The sequence below is a fragment of the Rhipicephalus sanguineus genome, chromosome 10 (genome assembly GCF_013339695.2).
Source record: "Rhipicephalus sanguineus isolate Rsan-2018 chromosome 10, BIME_Rsan_1.4, whole genome shotgun sequence".
Classification (NCBI taxonomy): domain Eukaryota; kingdom Metazoa; phylum Arthropoda; class Arachnida; order Ixodida; family Ixodidae; genus Rhipicephalus; species Rhipicephalus sanguineus.
Genome location: NC_051185.1, coordinates 27,842,514 through 27,860,478, shown reverse-complemented (window position 1 = coordinate 27,860,478; position 17,965 = coordinate 27,842,514). Strand labels below are relative to the sequence as shown.

At 43.0% G+C, this 17,965-nt stretch overlaps 1 protein-coding gene across 1 annotated transcript in view; it reads right to left on the bottom strand.

The window, feature by feature from the left end:
* The window catches only part of LOC119407300 (laminin subunit alpha-1), a 133,573-nt gene that overhangs the window by 36,969 nt on the left and 78,639 nt on the right, over positions 1–17,965 (bottom strand). The window contains exons 29-40 of the mRNA XM_037674204.2: positions 17,337–17,461; positions 16,622–16,742; positions 15,478–15,618; positions 13,147–13,259; positions 12,418–12,501; positions 11,073–11,266; positions 8,483–8,625; positions 8,265–8,372; positions 6,896–7,007; positions 5,957–6,104; positions 2,571–2,769; positions 1,416–1,532 (exon numbers count right to left, since the gene is read on the bottom strand). Coding sequence (XP_037530132.1) covers positions 1,416–1,532; positions 2,571–2,769; positions 5,957–6,104; positions 6,896–7,007; positions 8,265–8,372; positions 8,483–8,625; positions 11,073–11,266; positions 12,418–12,501; positions 13,147–13,259; positions 15,478–15,618; positions 16,622–16,742; positions 17,337–17,461 — 1,605 coding nt within the window. The remainder of the gene's footprint in view (positions 1–1,415; positions 1,533–2,570; positions 2,770–5,956; positions 6,105–6,895; positions 7,008–8,264; positions 8,373–8,482; positions 8,626–11,072; positions 11,267–12,417; positions 12,502–13,146; positions 13,260–15,477; positions 15,619–16,621; positions 16,743–17,336; positions 17,462–17,965) is intronic.

Sequence of the window (17,965 nt, the reverse complement as noted above, 5' to 3'; positions counted from 1 at the left end):
GCGGCGCCGCCTACGTTTGACGGTCTGTAACATTTCTCCACCGTTGACAGATTGCCGATAGCGATGACACTTGTGGCTTCGTAGAAGGCAGCCTTTGATGCCTTTGATTTAGCGAGAAATGGGAGAAAAGCGTAGCCTCCAAGATGTGTGTTTTAAAACCGAAAACACCAAAAATACGTCACGAGGTTGCGCATCTCGAAGGCCATGCTTTTCGGGCCCGCATGCCATCATGCACGAACAAACAAGGAAGAGAATGCAAACATTACAACGAGGCTGCCGAGTCACTTCGCATTCTCATTTTGGTGCCCCCGGCAATCAGCCTTTTTGAAAAACACTATGCCCGTGCGTTAAAAACTGCGGATCGCGCATCGAAAGACCGGTGCACTGACAGGCGCTGGGCAACGAGCTAGATCAACGCAATGGAATAACACCGCCTTTCTTCACCTGCGTGCGATGAGGGATCGGAACTTGTTTGACCAAGGCCGAAAAATTATCAATATTTGTTAGGAAAAATGCACTCTCTGGGCTTCAGCGCTGCACAGCATTCGATATAATGGATGTTTCGCTGTGCGGGAGTTCGATATACGTGCGCGCCAGCCCCATACTTTTGCATGGGAAATTCAAGGGGATTTTTCAACTGTTCGATATAGCCAATAATTCGATGTATCCGAGTTGGATATATCTGGGATCAACTGTATACGCAAAGATTACTTGCACATAGCAATGCAACTCATTTTAAAGCTATTACAGCAAGATAATGCTGAGAAAATTATGTTGATATGGGGTGACATTGTTGGGGATAATCCCAACTCAAGAATTTGGCATGAAGAGTGAAAGAATATTGCACATCTTCTGCTTTTCTCTACATGTACAAAATGTGCTTATGTGCGTTTACTGCCTAGCACTGCATGTCTTATTTAGTGCCATGAACAGTGTGCCAACATTGCAAAATTTGTACTGGTGCCACCTGAATCGTCTAAGCAGGAACAGAAAAGTCATGTATAGCTTGTGGCACATGTGTAACAAATTGGCACTTCATACATGCTGGCTTAAAAGCCTACTATGTGTGATTTGCTGTGCAAACACCCAGATGACGCTTATTTTATTCACTCTGTGCTTTTTAAGCAGTTACACTAGGTAGTTTTTGAGAAGGCAAAACAATTTTGCCAAAAAAAGCAGAAATATACACTAATTGAAATGGTGTTTGCTTCAAACAAATCTGAAATATCCTGCAGTACAGCAAGCACAAACAGCAGATTAATGAACAAATTAAAGTATATGTCTGCATTCTTCAATCGTAATGAAGAATTCAATCCTATTCTTGCACCGTTCAGTGTCTTCAGTCTCTTGAGAGTTTAAAAAGTATATGTTAAGTCCTTTGTATCTGTAAACGCAATAGAAGTTCAATAACTCACGTCAAACTTGAAGGCAGCGTCGATAATCGCATCTCGGGCCTTCCTCAGCCATTCTCTGGCCTCAACCAGCGAGGCATTGGCTCTGCCGGCTCCATCCTGGCTTCCACCAATGAAATGCTGAACAAAAAAAGAAGAAATGAGAAAAAGTACACTTAGACTGTCAACACAACCGTAATTACTGCTTGACACCAGCACTGCCTAATGTTGGCTATCTGCTCTTGTAAAAATGTAAAAAATAATACATATGTACTGCTACGTCCCTGCTTCACCCCACTAAATGCTCCACGCATGATGACAGGTCTCGCTAGGAAAACTTGCCACATATTTGTTCTTTCTATAGGCTGTTAAGTTGGCTGTGTGCTTGAACCTGGCACACAGAATTGTTTCAGTGCTTCTAGCAGCATTACAGAACCTTTTCACAGCCCTTGAGCATTAAAGGGCCATTAAACAGGCTCCAACATTTTTTACCACCTCCCAAACAAGCTCGCCAATTCGTGCAGAAGGTTGCAGCAATCACGTTTTGTGAAAAGCACAGCACTACACGCCACACAGATGCTTCATTTTGAAAAACAATTCCCATGCCTCTCTCCACTGCCTGTTGAGTCCTCTTTGCCCGTGAAGTGATGGAATGTTGCCCATGGACAACTTTATGTAGCACTGACTTCGCCGATTGGTCCACTGCACTACGAAACAGCGCCTTGGCTCTGCGGTGATGCAATTTCGGCCGCGCAGTTCAGTTGACATGCGTGTCGCATGTTTGTTTACCTCGCCAGTGCCTCACACCCCTCGCACTGCACTTCCTCACCGTGCCACTCTGACAAGAGCGATACGTGGAGGAAGCCCTGCTCGGTCATTGGCTGCGCACTGATGATGTAATCGCTGACGTCAAGTTACGTTGCTGAAGTGGGCGCAGTCATGACAACGGGTTATGTTCACCCATCTTCGTGGTGGAGAAGGGTGGGAAGGCCGAACGAGAAACCAAAACCAGCTGAAGCGAGTTGTTCTATACCCTGTCACTTGCTGATTACAGCACTCATTCACAAAATTCTAGTGGCAGCATGTCCACATCGTACAGTGCGCAGTTATCTTTCTCATCACAAATTTTGGACTGTAGGGTTGCTTACTGGCCCTAGAAGAAGCCTTAGTTTAACCCACCTGAATTGACTGAAGGGTCTGCAGCTCCCTCTCCAAGAGGTCCAATGCTCTGGCCGTCGGGTTCTGCACCTCGTTTTGGATTCGGCGCACCATTTCGCTGAGCAGCTGCTCGATGCGATCCAGTCGTTCGGCCATGTCGCCCACCTCTTGCAGGTTGAGGACCAGGTTCTTCACTCTCTCGAGCAGCTGGTGAGCCTTCCTGCAAGTCACCACGAGAAATATAAGAAAACTGAGTTTTACTGAAATGACCAGGTTTTCTGAGTTTCAACAGCGTATTTCATAAAACCCAGCTTGGTCAAAGTCCATCAGGTGCACCCAATCTGCTGGAATGGTGGTTTGAATCAGCTTTTCAGCATTTGAGGTTAGAGTGAGGTGGGAGTTTTGGGCCACAGTTGCAACGTACGGTCAAACCCCGATACGACGAATACTGATTATACCGCATTATCACCGTTTGCGTCATGGCGTCCTTATTTGAAGATGTGACTTTTGTCATTTTCGTGCACTGTTGGCAAGAAAGAGACCACAAAGACAGTGCGAACGGTATATTAAGCATCCTTGTTGCGTAAAGTTTCCTTATATAACTTCTAATTGAAATGCAAGGGTTGTACCAAAAGTAAGGTACCCACTGAGCTACAACCTTGAAGGAAGGTGCTAGGCTAAATCTGACAACAGTGCCGTGCGCACTTGTTCCCCCTCTCTCGAGCCCGCCCGTCCGCAATTCTCTACGTCGCTCAGTGTTCGCTTGGCAGCTGTCAGAGATGGAAGTGTTGATCGCCGCTCCCACCAAGTGCGAGGTTCGAACAGAATCCGATTTCTCCAAGCAAGGAAGTTACCACCCATGGAGATTCATCGGCAACTGACTGAGGTTTATGGTGAAGAGTGCAGGTCCATTCAGCACGTCTGCAAATGGCGCAGGGCTTTTGCTTAGGGTCGCACGGAAGTTCACGATGAACAACGAAGTAGAAGACTGCCGGTTTCGGATGCGATTGTCCAGAAGATCAACAGTGAGCTGCTCAAAGATCAGAGGGTCACTGTCCCTGAACTTGTTGAACGCATTCCTGAAGCTTCCCATGGCACAAATGAAAGAACTTTAACAGAAACGTTGAGTTTTCGCAAGGTGTGTGCTCGCTGGGTCCCCCGGATGCTCGCAAGTTTCATCAACAATGTGAGGGGGGAGGCAACAAGGAGAAGTTGTTGGACTCTATAGTCATGGGAGATGAAACGTGGGTGTTTCATTACACTGCCAAAACAAAACAACAGTCTTGTCAGTGAAACATTGACCAAACTCCGGCGAGCAATCCAGAATCGCCGGAGAGGACGACTGACGGAGGGAGTAGCGCTTCTTCACGTTAATGCTCGACCCCACGTGGCTCGTCAAACACAGGAGCTTTTGAAGAAATTTGGGTGGACTGTTGTGCCCCATCCCCTGTACATCCCAGACTTAGCCCCCAGCAATTATCACCTCTTCTCCAAGGTAAAGGAACACTTAGGTGGCAAACGCTTCAAGAGCAACGATGAAGTGCAAGCAGAGATCACACGCTTCCTCAACGGGTTGGCGGGAGACCTCTTCAACTTAGCAATACAGAAGTTGGGCACCGTCTTCAAAAGTGTGCCGAAAAAAAATGGGGACTATGTTGAAAAATAGACAAAAGTGTAAGCTTTTCAACAATGTATAAATTAATGACAATACACAATGTCTTCTATTTGTAAAAAATATGGGAACCTTACTTTTGGTACAACCCTCATATATTGCTGCTCACAATCACTTTGGTAAAGGCGACATTGGATGTGAGGTGTTTCTGCAGGAATTTCGAAATATTTTTTAAAATCTTTTTAGGAATGCTTGCTGCCAGCAGATAACTATCTCATGTAACTTGAGCGGGTCGTTGAACTCGGTTTAGGAAGAAATATAGCATGACTGTGCAATAACTAAGTAATTATTTATGCTGTAATTACAATTAATTGCTGTAAAATGCGCTAAAATTTGTTCAAATGCTTCCATTGGCTTTAAATGTGGTCCCCAGAACCCTGACATCAAATTATGTACATTTTACACATTTATAGACAGTCAATCATAATGCGTGTCTAGGCTTGTGCGAATATTTGAGCACCTCAAATATTCGAACGAATATTACAGTATTCAAATTCGCTTCGATTCGAATTTAAATTATGGGAAATTTCGAGGTATTCGAATTGAACGAATAGGTGTATATTAGTCTGCATGTAACCGGTGCCGCAAAAGAGGCATTGGTTACTTTTTACGGTACCGCAAAAGCGTTTTCAAGCATATCCGAAAAATCAACAGTTGACTGTATTTTGCTTTTTTTTTTCATGCAACCCATTTATAACAATTATCGGTTATAACGATGGAATTTTTGTGGCACTTGAATATTGTTATAAGTGGGTTCGACTGTACTGTGAAGTCAAGTTGCAATTAAACATATAACACTTATATAATAACAAAAGGGGTTACTCCTAACTAGAGAGAAGGCTGCAAAAACCAGAGAGGACAAAAAAATAAAATAAATAAAGATGGGCGGTTACTGCAGCTGGCGCAGGAGTTTCCATGCCAGCTCGCTGTTGCATCATAGCTTTCGACAACATCTACACAGGTCCATACTTAAGTACTTATTCGTAAAAAGAACCCCGCTACATTCTAAACGTGCCAGAGACCCAATCTAGAAAGTTCTGATAACGCTGGCTTGCGAGCAAATGGCCTAAATATGAGAACATATTTAAAATTCATGATATCATACTAATGTGCAGGTGGAGGGTGGTCCTAGCATAAATAACCTGCGTAACTATAACCTCACTTCGCATATTCATGCAACCACCACACAACAATACAAGGACAGTAAGAGTACACGCATGAAGTGCTAAGCTGGTGTGCCATCTGCTGAACTCACTACAGAATTTCTGTTAACTCAATCACTCTCACCAAGTGAGGACCTATTAATACTGGAACATTCACTGAAATGAAAATTCTGCCCTTTTTTTCTGCACATTCCTTGCATTTGATCTAAAAAGCCTTACTTTAAATTTTGTTGGGTACAATTAAATTTATCGCAACTTCGAGTGTATTAAACATCCTTGCAGAAGCAACAATATACCTTCAGTTAATGAAAATGCTTGTTCAATCAATACCTTGGTAGAAGTATCAATGCTTCATGCATATCTATTCTTTTGCTGTCCCTGTGCTACTGCACATTTGTCTGAAAAAATGTAATACTGCCAACATGCCCAAACCTGCGTATTTTACATAATTCACGTGCGCTTTCAACTTCAAATAAATGCTTCCGCGGAAGACTTGCAACTCAGAAAGACATCTCATAAGTGCAATCAAGAATACGCATTAAGTACTCATGAGAAAAGTGAGGCATTTGTACCTGTTCTCCCTGTTTGACTCGTCCATGGGACGATCAAAGTTGCGCCTTTGCAGCTCCAACAGGATTCGCTGCGCTTCTTCGACGAGGCGATCGATGCCAGTGGCTGTCCCACTGTGCCAGCCTTGCTGCTTCAAGTACTCCACGGCAGCTAGAAAGGGTTTTGTTTACAAATCACATTTAATTTAGCATTTTGGAAACCTTGGTGTCTCTGTTATCGTTATTATTACTACTAAAAGCATCAGCATAATTAGTAGGGGTGTGCAAATTTTCAAGAATGTTTGAACAGTGAATTGAATAGTGCGCTATTCAATGTGGTTTTCGTGTGGAATAGTGGCTAGTAATAAAGATGAATGTTTTTTGAATAAATCATAAATATTTCAAGATGTTGACTGCACTGAAATAAACACAGAATACATGCAAAAGTACAACGAATTTTGCGCCCGCGGCCCTAGTACAGGTATAAAGCACGAAGGCTTACACAGTGCACAGGCTGCGTACGTCTCAGAGAGCTGGACGATCATTTGCACTCTCCAAAGAGTTCTGGTCGTGCGAAAAATCTGCTCAATTGTTCCTAATGCTCGATGTACGCTTTCAATGCTATAGCTACGAACACAGAGATGTCAACATGATCTCACAATAACTGCAAAAATCACTGTGCAACGTTAAAAAAATATTCTAAAAGTGTTCGATATTTGCATCAATTCACTTTTTACACCATTAAAATCGTGCTCGATTCGGTCTTTAAAATCACTGTGCACACACCTCTAGCCACTTAATGTCTACTACAATGCTTCACTCTAAAACTGAGCCACTCAGATCATCTTGTTTTTGCTGTTCATATTATACGCAACTTTTTTACTATAAGCACACTCAGAAAATGTCAAACGCTAAAAGAACTTGCTAGAGATGTGTGCAAAGTTCACTCAATGCAGTGCTTACCCTTAATTTCCTGATAGTACTTGTTCACAAGCTCGAGCAGTTCTCTGGCCTTTAGCAGCAGGTGGCTGACATCATGCGCGACTCCAGGTAGAGTACGCACCATGTCTTTGGACTGCAACGTTTCAAAGAAAAAGTTTATGAAAAACATAGTTCCGTAACTTATATTCAGACTTCCTTGAGCTCATTCTCCAGTGGTAGAAAGTGTTTTCGCTGCACGACATAGAAGAACAGTAGAACACTTTGCGTGGCTACCGATCTACAAAAGTGAAAACGTGCAAGTCAAGTCAGTGCCCTAAAGGTCCCAGTGTAGCCTATTAAAATCAAATTCTTGGGTATTACATGCCAAAATCACGATTTGATGATGACGCAAAAGGTATTGGAGAACTCGACATATTTTGACCACCTGTATTTCTTCGGTTTTTGTTTTACGTGAACATAACTCTAAGAACATTGGTGATATTGCATATTGCCCCTCACTGAAATGCAGCCATCATGGACAGGAATCGAACCCACAACCTTGTTCTTAGCAATGAAGTGCCGTATAGCTGCGGTGCCTCCATGATCTGTTAATGTAGCCACGTGAGAGCAAATGCTTAATTGCGCTATCTTGTGTTTTTCCAGAGTTAAGCAGTTAGAGATCATCAAGACTTCTCAGGAAGTTAAACTATAGCACCAGCATGTTCACATAACTGAAAGAACTGACCCCAGCCCAGCAATCTGCTCATCTTCAATCAAGGTACAAACAGCTGAGCCAACTCTCTTCCAAGAGCTTTCGTGCTTACTTATGAATTCAGCAGGAAATAGCCCACCAACTTGACCTTGTTGTGTTACGATCCTGGTTTTACACACCTTTACTTTAACATATCCCAGATTCATTTGACCGGACTTTATATGTGTGTTTTCTAACTTAAAAACACTTAGAAGTAAGTGTTTTCTACATTCTTTGTTTTACTGCATGACTTCAAGACTGACTCCCTATTCCCAAATGATCCTTGACTCAAAATTGTTCCTTCATTCCACAAAGTTGAGCCCAGCCCCACCCCTCAGCTGACAAAGATGCTGCACTTCTCAATAGCTGCTGTGGTTTGCCTAAGAAATGTAGCAACACTTATGCCGAAGGCTGGCACTGTCATAGACTTTCCAAAGTGCTGACAGGTGAAGCGTTCCAGAATATTGGAGTGAGTGTTTGAATTATACGAGCCGACTTTTAAGTTTTGGTGCTAAATTATGCAATTTTTTTCTTGTCTGTGTCCTTCACCACATTCTCTATTTTTTTAAAGGAGTAGCCAGCGCTCATCTAAAGCCTGCCAATATCTCCTAAGCATCTTACATTTAAAAAAGAAAAAAAAATGCGACAACCAATTCATACCCTTTCAAACAAGATTTCCGCTTGCGTCTCCAAGTTGAAGTGGAACGAAAAGTTGGACAGAACTTGGTTGCCACTGTCGACGAGGTGGAGGTAGTTGTCGAGGTCGGTCTGGAAGCAAGAGCAACGTCAATGACAGCGAGAAGACGCGAGGTCGCAAATGCACCGTATCTATCCAGCTGCACTAATAAACTGAGTGACGACACTGTTCTTTCACTCACCCTCATCACGCGAGAGTTCTCCTGAATGGCGAGCAAGTGAATCCAGGGTGCAGAGATGATGTCGGTGGTGTTCAACCTGTTGAGCAGTGCCAGCATGTGCTCCACTTCGTCGAGAAGACGTCCCGTGCAGTCATCGTCGCAGGCTGCAACGACGGCAACATCACTTAAAGGGGCCCTGCAACACTTTTCCATGTAATCATCAAATGACTTCATTAAAGGAGTTTATTGTCTCGTGAAGTGACTGCCGCAAGAAATTTTAGAATCTGTCAAGTACGAGCGGAGTTACAGGGATCTGTCGCACGCTTCAAACGCCTTCTCTCTCCTTTCGTACCAGCGAGCGCGCTAAAAGCTAGGCAGGAGGGGGATGACAAGGGGGCAAGAAGATCCATCTGTTCGTCAGCGTGCGTCATGACCTTGTGTACTTTCTTTTCTTTTCTTTTTCTTCGAATGCGTGGCTTACTTTCATTGTGAACGCAAGTGTGTGTGGGCACGCTGCGGCATCCCGTGGTTGCCGTGGTAACTATGCGGCTCACGATGCTTAAATCAGCCAATGGCAGTGGTGGTTGGGCTTATGGCACAGTCATTTATGTTTATGGTAGAGCTGTGCGAATAGCAAAATTTTGCGTGCGAAGCGAATTCGAATATTGAAGTGTGAGTGCGAATCGAATCGAATATTTTTCGAATATTTCTCGAATATTTCTAGAATATTTTTTGAATACTTCGAAGCAAAATTGCAGAAAAGAAATGTTAGAGAGGATTCCTAAGCATATTCTTATGAGATAGCAATATCAAAGTGTTTCTTTTCGCTAGGTTGATGAAGCACTGGCGGGGTGGTGTTTCATAATTGTCTTATCAAGAATGAGGGAATGTAGAGGCCGAATTGTATTTATGTACATGATTTGGTGCAACCAAAGTGTTGCCGATAACACTTTACATGTGATAGGCAAAGATGCCATTTCCTCAGCCTCTCCTCCTCTTTCAACTGCTGTGGAAGGCCAACTGATGTGGCGGACAAGGGTGTGCTCCCTTCAAGTCCGGAGTTCTAAATCTGCCTCGTAGACATCGATATATAAGAACATCTGAAATTTTGGATGCTAAAAAGCTTCGACGTCCAATTTTTCGGACTTCCTGCCCAAATTTCAGGTTCAAAACAGCATTGAGCCCCCACCTCTGCCACATCTTTCATCTCCATGTTGGAACCAGCGTTTTTTTTAGTTAATAAATTTGCAACCGTAGCAGAGCTTGAAAGGCAGCTTTGCCGCAATACTGGTATGTGATGAGGTGAAGCATATTGAAAATCTAAGGACCACTTCCAATCGGACGTTGACTGTGTCTTGGCAAAATTCGACCGTCACGGAGCAAGAAAGGCAGCTTTGCCGCAATACCGAGGTGTAATGAGGTGAAGCATATAAAAATCTGAAGGGCTCACTTTCAATCGGACGTTGGCTTTATTTGTTTTTGGGAAGTTCAAATAGTTCGAATAGTAAAATTCCAGTGCGAATCGAATCGAATGGCAAACACTATTCGAAAAATATTCGAAATTTCGAATATTCGGACACCCCTAGTTTATGGCACAGCCATTTATGTTTATGGCATCATTTATTGAGAGAAGAGCGAGCTCTTTCTAGCCGACTTTGAGAATTCATTGTAAATTCCAGGCCACGTACTGCGCTATGTTTGGCTGACATGTTCTCAGGAGCGTCGACAACTGATCAGCAGCGTTTTCTGACCATGCTGAAAAAGTGTTGCAGGGCCCCTTTAAGACACTCAGGAATGCGAAACCTCGTGTGCTATGTCAAGAGTGCATGAACCACACGTCCATTGCTGGTCAGTCATCAAACGTGATTTGCATTTGCACCATGCATCATTCGCCAAGTGCAACGCACATTTTGACAAGTCGTGTCTTGCAAAAAAAAAGTCATCCACACAAAATAGAACGTTCCACACAAGAAATTGGTGTTCTTTCCTGTAGCGTACAGCAAAACATTCTGAAGAAAAACAACATCTCAATCTAGCATGCATGATTGATCTAGTTCAAATAATGAACAATGCTGTGGGCTTAAGAGCAGAACAGATGGGTCAGGAAACTCAGTCATAGTGATGTATTAAATCTGCTTGATTTAATGTGCTGAAACACCAGTTAAAACCGGTTGGTCCTCACTGGATTTAACTGGTTTGCATTAGTTTCAATTCATCCTCCCAGGAGTTACATGAAACTTTTGAGTTGCTGAACAATTCTGCCCTACTCTGCAAACTGTTAGCCTCCTGGTTTGCTCATATGGCTGAGTGACCACATAGTAAAAGCATTGATGCTGTCAACTTTCAAACCGCAAGGAACTATTTTTCAACTACGACACTTTCCTTTGGACTGCCTTAGTAGCTTCGTGCTACATTTTGATTTATTACAATTTTCTGTTTTGTTCAACTTCTTCTACCTTGTGGATTTTTGCCGAATTGATTTCCCAGAGTTATTTTCTTTCCTTTGCCCTTCAATTTCAGCTGCACTGCTTTCACGCTTTTTTTGCAGTATGTAAAGGCAGTGCAAGTATAAGCTGCTGCATAGACTTCACTTTGTTAAACGTAAACTCACATTTGCAGCCGTACTCGGTGAGGATGTGCCGGCCCGGACAGATAGAGCAGTCGCGACCGGTGATACCAGGCAAGCAGTGGCACGCTCCGGTCATGTGGTCACAGCGATGACCTTGTGATCCGTAAGGGTTGCACTCGCACCTCTCACATCGGCCTCCGTCCACCAGTGGGTTCCCAAAGAAACCGTCTGCACACCTGCAAATCGTGAGACGTTCTAGTGAAAAGTGCCTCCTGTGTCATTGTAGCATCCTGCTCAACTGATGAGAAAGATGTTTTCGCAGTACAAAAGGTAATGTAGCAGGAATATTATGAACAGCAGCATATCGATTATATAAAATATTGCGTGGTAATGCAAATATTGATATAGAAAACCAAATCAAATATTAATAAAATGGTGCAAGAAGCAAATCAAATCACTTCGAATAAGAGCATACACTTGGAATAGTTTTCAAATAATGAACAATTGTTTTTTCCCCTGATAAACAATCTTTGCAACTCAGTAATCATTCATTCATTCATTCATTCATTCATTCATTCATTCATTCATTCATTCATTCATTCATTCATTCATTCATTCATTCATTCATTCATTCATTCAATAATATCCACAATGTCGGAATGTCTCTGCAATTTTATTGCATGTTGTGAAGCATGTTCTTTAGAAGGCCAACTGGAGCATTTAGCAACAAATAAGCAGTTTATTTACATGATCAGGACTCACTCCTGGGTGCATATACAACGTCAGCGACGTAGCTGAAAAAAAGTCTTGCTCAAAGGGTGACATAGCCTTTTCTACTGTGCAGCTTCTTGTGTTTTACATTCTCATAATTTACATAACAACGATAAGGAAATACACTTAATGTACCCTAGCCTCTATTTTACGCTCGATTGCGCATGGTCAGTGGCACTAAATATTTACAAAACATTCGTATTTAAGAAACGCGACTTCCCACTTTCTTATTTCAATGTTTCCCACATTTGTACCCCCCCTTAAAAAGAGTCTTGCAGTGCAAGTTTTGTAGAACCTACATTTTTCTGCACTCATAAGCTTTTCGAATGACTGAACCTTTACTTTTTCGGTTGCTTTGGGATCACTTGGCAGGTCAGTGCGTGCCGAGAACGATAGTAAACTGAGTGCTGGATGACGCCATGATGTGCACAGAGGAAATGCTTTGATGTAGATGCATTCACAAATTTAACCTCACCTACCCAATACAGTGCATAATAAAGCTCTTGACCTGCGAATACATAACACGTACATCATGTGCAACTACTCACGAATAAAAGAGAACAAGGAAAACCTTTTTGTTGAGGCAGAAAGCATGCATCCAACAACGATACGTCACCTCTCACAACGTCTTCCGGTGTATCCCTCCTGGCAGTCCGTACAAATGTAGTCCGGCCCATGCGTCTGGCACGTGCTGCTGAAGCTGAATGCAATGAAAACGAAATGCGGATAAGCTCCAGTAATTCAGTAAATGTTATAAATGACAGGCAGAAAAAATGATCGCTCCATTAGTTTTTGTAAGATAGTGAGTATCAGTTTTATTATTTGTCCAGAGCTCTTTTATAGCACAGCTTACGTAATTGAAGGGGGAATCATCACACAAAAGTAAGTGTTACAATGAAAACGTGAAACCCACGAAGGCGAAATTCCCGTCTTTAACTGGAGAAATAAAGCGGATTGGAGCGATGTCTTTTTAAAAGTGAGGAACAATGATTGTACATGCTTATGTCGGTAGAAATATATGCTTTGTCAGACACTTCTACGACGAGTCAAATTCCTAGTTACTCACTGCCTTAACATGGGACTCCTTTTCTTTATGGCCAATTGGTGCAGCATATGAGATGGCAATGCTAGTGGAACACAAGACTCCACAGACTACAGACTTAGACTGCAAAGTAGACTAGAGCCATGAGGCTACAGACTAGACATGAGACTACAGAATGATAGTACAGACTAGACTGGAGTCACGGGGCTACGTACTAGGACTGCAGACTAGTGTTCTGGCTAGACTAGTCATTAGGCTACAGACTAGACATGACACTACAGACTATACTGAGATTACACGCACCTGTTTGTGGGAAGTGGGCAGGCACAGGGCAGGCATGGTCCGCGCGAAGGCGTTCCAAAGAATCCCTCGGCGCAGCGTTCGCAGTGGTCACCCACAGTGTTGCCACCACAGTTCTGGACAAAACGGACAATTTCTCCTATTGACAGGCACACGACAACGTGGTTCAGCTAGTCACATGCACATCAGACAAGAAGGCTAACCAACAGGCAGAATCAAAATGACATTCCTGAGAAAATAACTATAAACCTTGTTATAGCTAAAAGACAAAAGTGTTAGCTTAAATAATAAAATATGCCTGATTTATTCCCTGTTTTCTTTTTTGTGGTGGTGCACTCGTACAAGTTGCAGAGCCTGAGGAAACATGAAAGAAAGCTAGGTCCTTTTTACCCATGGTTTTGTGTAAAGTTCTGAAAGTCCCATGAAAAGCCAAACAAATGAAAATCCAGAGTGTTCTTTCAAAGCAAAGGTCCTAAGACTAAAGCTTTATACTGTGGAATGTACATAAGTAAGGTAACATGCTGCACTATACATCTTGCAAATAGATATTTATTAATTTATTTATTTATAGGGGTGTGCGAATATTCGAAATTTCGAATATTTTTCGAATAGTGTTTGCTATTCGATTCGATTCGCACTGAAATTTTACTATTCGAACTATTCGAACTTCCCAAAGACAAATGCAGTCAACGTCCGATTGAAAGTGACCCCTTCAGATTTTCAATATGCTTCACCTCATTACACTCTCGTATTGCGGCAAAGCTGCCTTTCAAGCTCCGTTACGGTCGAACATAGCCAAGAGACAAAGTCCGGTTGGAAGTGGCCCCTAAATTTTCAATATGCTTCACCTCATCACACCCCCGTATTGCGGCAAAGCTGCCTTTCAAGCTCCGTTATGGTCGAACTTGGGCAAGAGACAGTCAACGTCTGATTGGAAGTGGTCCCTAGATTTTCAATATGCTTCACCTCCTCACACCCCCGTATTGCGGCAAAGCTGCCTTTCAAGGTCCGTTACGGTCGAACTTAGGGCCAAGAGACAGTCAACGTCCGTTTGAAAGTGGTCCCTAGATTTTCAATATGCTTCACCTCATTACACCCCCGTATTGCGGCAAAGCTGCCTTTCAAGCTCCGCTACGGTCGCAAATGTATTAACTCAAGAAAACGCTGGTTCCAATATGGAGATGAAAGATGTGGCAGAGTTGGGAGCTCATTTAATGCTGTTTTGGACCTGAAATTTGGGCAGGAAGTCCGAAAAATCGGAAGCCGAAGCTTTTTAGCATCCAAAATTTCAGATGTTCTTATATATCGACGTGTACGAGGCAGATTTGGAACTCCGGACTTGAAGGGAGCAGACTCTTGTCCGCCACATCAGTTGGCCTTCCACAGCAGGTTGAAAGAGGAGGAGAGGCTGAGGAAATGGCATGCCTGTCTATCACGTGTAAAGTGTTGTAGGCAACACTTTGGTTGCACCAAATCATGTACATAAATACAATTCGGCCTCTACATTGCCTCACTCTTGATAAGAAAGACAACTATGAAATATGACCCCACCAGGCTTCATCAACCTAGCGAAAAGAAACACTTTCATGTTGCTATCTCACGAGAACATACTTAGGGGATTCTCTGCAACTTTTTTCTGTAATTTCACTTCGAATTATTCGAAAAATGTTTGAGATATTTATTAATTTATTTATTTGACATACCCACAATCACCAAGACATTGGAAAGGGGAATGGCTTACATATTATAAGCAAAAGCCACTATACTCAGCCATATTGCCAATACTTGATAAAGGAAGTGGGCACCATGCTGTAAGTAAATAAACAAAAACAATGTCTGAAGCCACTTCACTGACTCAACGTCGTGAAGACTGGTTAAACAGCAGAGCTTGTGGCATCATATTGCTATTTCATTGCTTGATTTTGCTCTATAGTAGTTTGGCTACCATCTGCACTGTTTAACCAGTCTTTGCAACGTTGAGTCAGTAAAGCTGCTTCAAATTTCAAATTCATAATGTTTAGTGGACCGGAGGTGAGTAGTGCGGATTGCCCAGTTCCTGTGGCACATACCCACCACGGGCTTCATTACACTCTGCAGAAATTAACCTCGACCTTAAACAGCTCTGCTGTTAATGAACAAATAAACAACTATATACACGACCATTTTTCAAGCTCTACATTCACGCATAGCTTCCAACTGTGCAGTCTTCAGAAATAATTAATAGAAGCAGAACTGTGAGAAACGGGCAACAAAGAACCTAAAGGTCTTCCGTTGAGGTGGAGCAGTGCGGACAATCAACACCAAAATGCCCCCAAAAACGCCTCAACAACTCACGATGCAAACTCCAGTTTCCTTGTGGCACGTGCGGGTGCGGTTGTTGCAGTCGCAGGGTTCGGCCCAGCCAACCAAATCGAGAATGTCTCGGCTGTTGAGGTAGTTATGCTTGAACTTGCGGTAGTAACCTTCGTTAGGGTCCTGATGAAAGAAAGCAAGATTTTTCATCTAAACTGTACACATTGTGCAACCACACACCAGTGTTACTGTTTTACTCTACTTACGACTACTAAAATTCCTCGCTTATTTTTTTTACCGTTTATAGTACGATCTTTAACAGCTTCTTTGTGGGTCGAGAGCCTAAATTTTAATGCAATAATGAAGAACCAGTTAAGAATAAGAATGGGAATAAGAACTTTATTTCTAACAATTTGTTGGGGTGCCCTTTGGACGACAGGCTGTGGCAAACAGATTAGAAGTGCGTGAAGGCCCTTCACGACAGTACAGTGGTCAGTGGACAGGAAAAGAAAATGAAGATATTAATGCACAGTGCTCACGGAGTGAAATGCGACAATTTAGGGCTATGCAATGCGTGTACTTTTGTTTGCGCTGTATTCGGTTCCTGCCACATTGGCCTTCATCTCAAATGCTTACTACATCAGAGCCAACATTACCTTTAGCGGCCAAATTCCTGACGTCACAATGAAATTATCTTAAGCAACTGATGCAAATGAGCACTGTACACCTTACGCAATGATCACAATGTATTAGAATTAGCCATGGGCATCGGTAGGATTTTGTCTTGGGGGGTGCAAACCGTGTTGCATCGAGGTTGCGGGAGGGGGAGCGTTGGTGTAGCTTGGGTGGGGGGCAAAAGCTGGTGTTACTCTAGCGGGGCAAGTGCCCCTTTTGCCACCACCCCTGGCCGACGGCCATGAAATTGGCTTGTGTTAAAAAATAAATAGCAGCACCGATTGCATAGATCTATAAAGTGGTGAAAAATCAAAAGGCATTAACACTTTATGCTACCGTCAAAACTAGCAAAAGCGGCATTAGATGTATCACAGGCAGAATGGAACAGTGTAACTGTGGCATCTGTATTGAGCAGTCAATGAGTACCTCTGTAGGCTTTTTACAGGCTCTTTTCTTAAGTCATTTTGAATGTTGCAAGTAGGTACTTGAAGAAAGGTGTGAGACAACTTACCTGACAAGAACTTCCTGTGTACTGGATCGGACACCTCCCCTGCTCAACGCCGTACGCCATGTAGGGAGTCACTTCACCGTGTTCCGGTGGTCGAGCGATCTCAAGCGAGACATCCTTCAGGCTTCGGATAAAATAAGATACAGAAGAGCCGACGTGAACTTTGAATGAGACAAAGTACGTTTGGCTAGGTTGTCGAAAGCTGCAAGCTAACAAGAGCCAATCAGTGAACTTCTTCCCCATTGATAGCTTAAGTAAAGTGCGAATGAAAAAAGAAATGTTTTCTACGAGTTATTCACAATAATTTTGGTGCTATCGGGACAACACTAGCCAAGAGGTATTTGCCCCTCAAACAAAGAAACAAAGTAAAAAGTACTTCAGACACTCGAAACTGAAGATCTGGCTTCATGAAATGCTTAAGAAAAACTCTGCACTTCAAATTTATGTAGTTTAAGCCAGTAACAGCACTCAAAAGCAGATATCTAACCACAGATTGCATTGTAGATACTACAGTGCAATTACCCACAAAGCAAGGCATCGGCATGCACAAAACTTCCCTTGTTTTTTCCCGAAATCACTTTGGTTTGTCTTCTTCAGTGGCTGGCTGGAGTGTATGATGGTTAGACTAAACTTTTGGTTATACAAATATTGCACAAAGGGGCACTTTGCACACTAACGTGCATTCTCTCGAAGAAACTTCGTGATACTCTGACTGTACCTGGCAAACTTGACATCCGGCCCGTCATTGGCTCTGATCAGAATTCTCTGGACATTCTGGAGGGCAACCATGAGCATCGCCCGAGTCACAGGGACCTGAGGGTTGTCCACTTGATAAAAAGCGTCCTGCAAAACACGTTGCACAAATTGAAGATGAAATTGAGAGTTCGACAGAAACTCATCTGGTCGGGACAAACAGAGAAGTCCTATCACGCGTACTGCGTAGATATGACACTGAAGTTACCAATGTGCCTGTATGCAAATTGAGGCACGCACTTTTAAATGGAAAGGACAAGCTACCGAATGAAGCCTTTCGTGGTGTTGTATACAAGATCCCTTGCGCAGAGTGCGAAAGTGTTTATACATCCAGGAGACTGGCAACTTTAGGCAGCGTGCGCACCAACATCAGAAGGATGCGGAAAAGAAGTGGCGTCCAATGCACTGGCTGAGCATGCAGCTACGACTTATCACTCCATTTACTGGATGAATGCTAGCATCATCGGGAAGGAAGGAATTTGGAAATCACACTTGTATCTCAAGTCCCTCGAGATACAACCTATAGGGCACGCACTTCAAAATAATGGAAACGTACCCACGTCCTACGTGTGCTACATGCATCCCGTGCTGAAG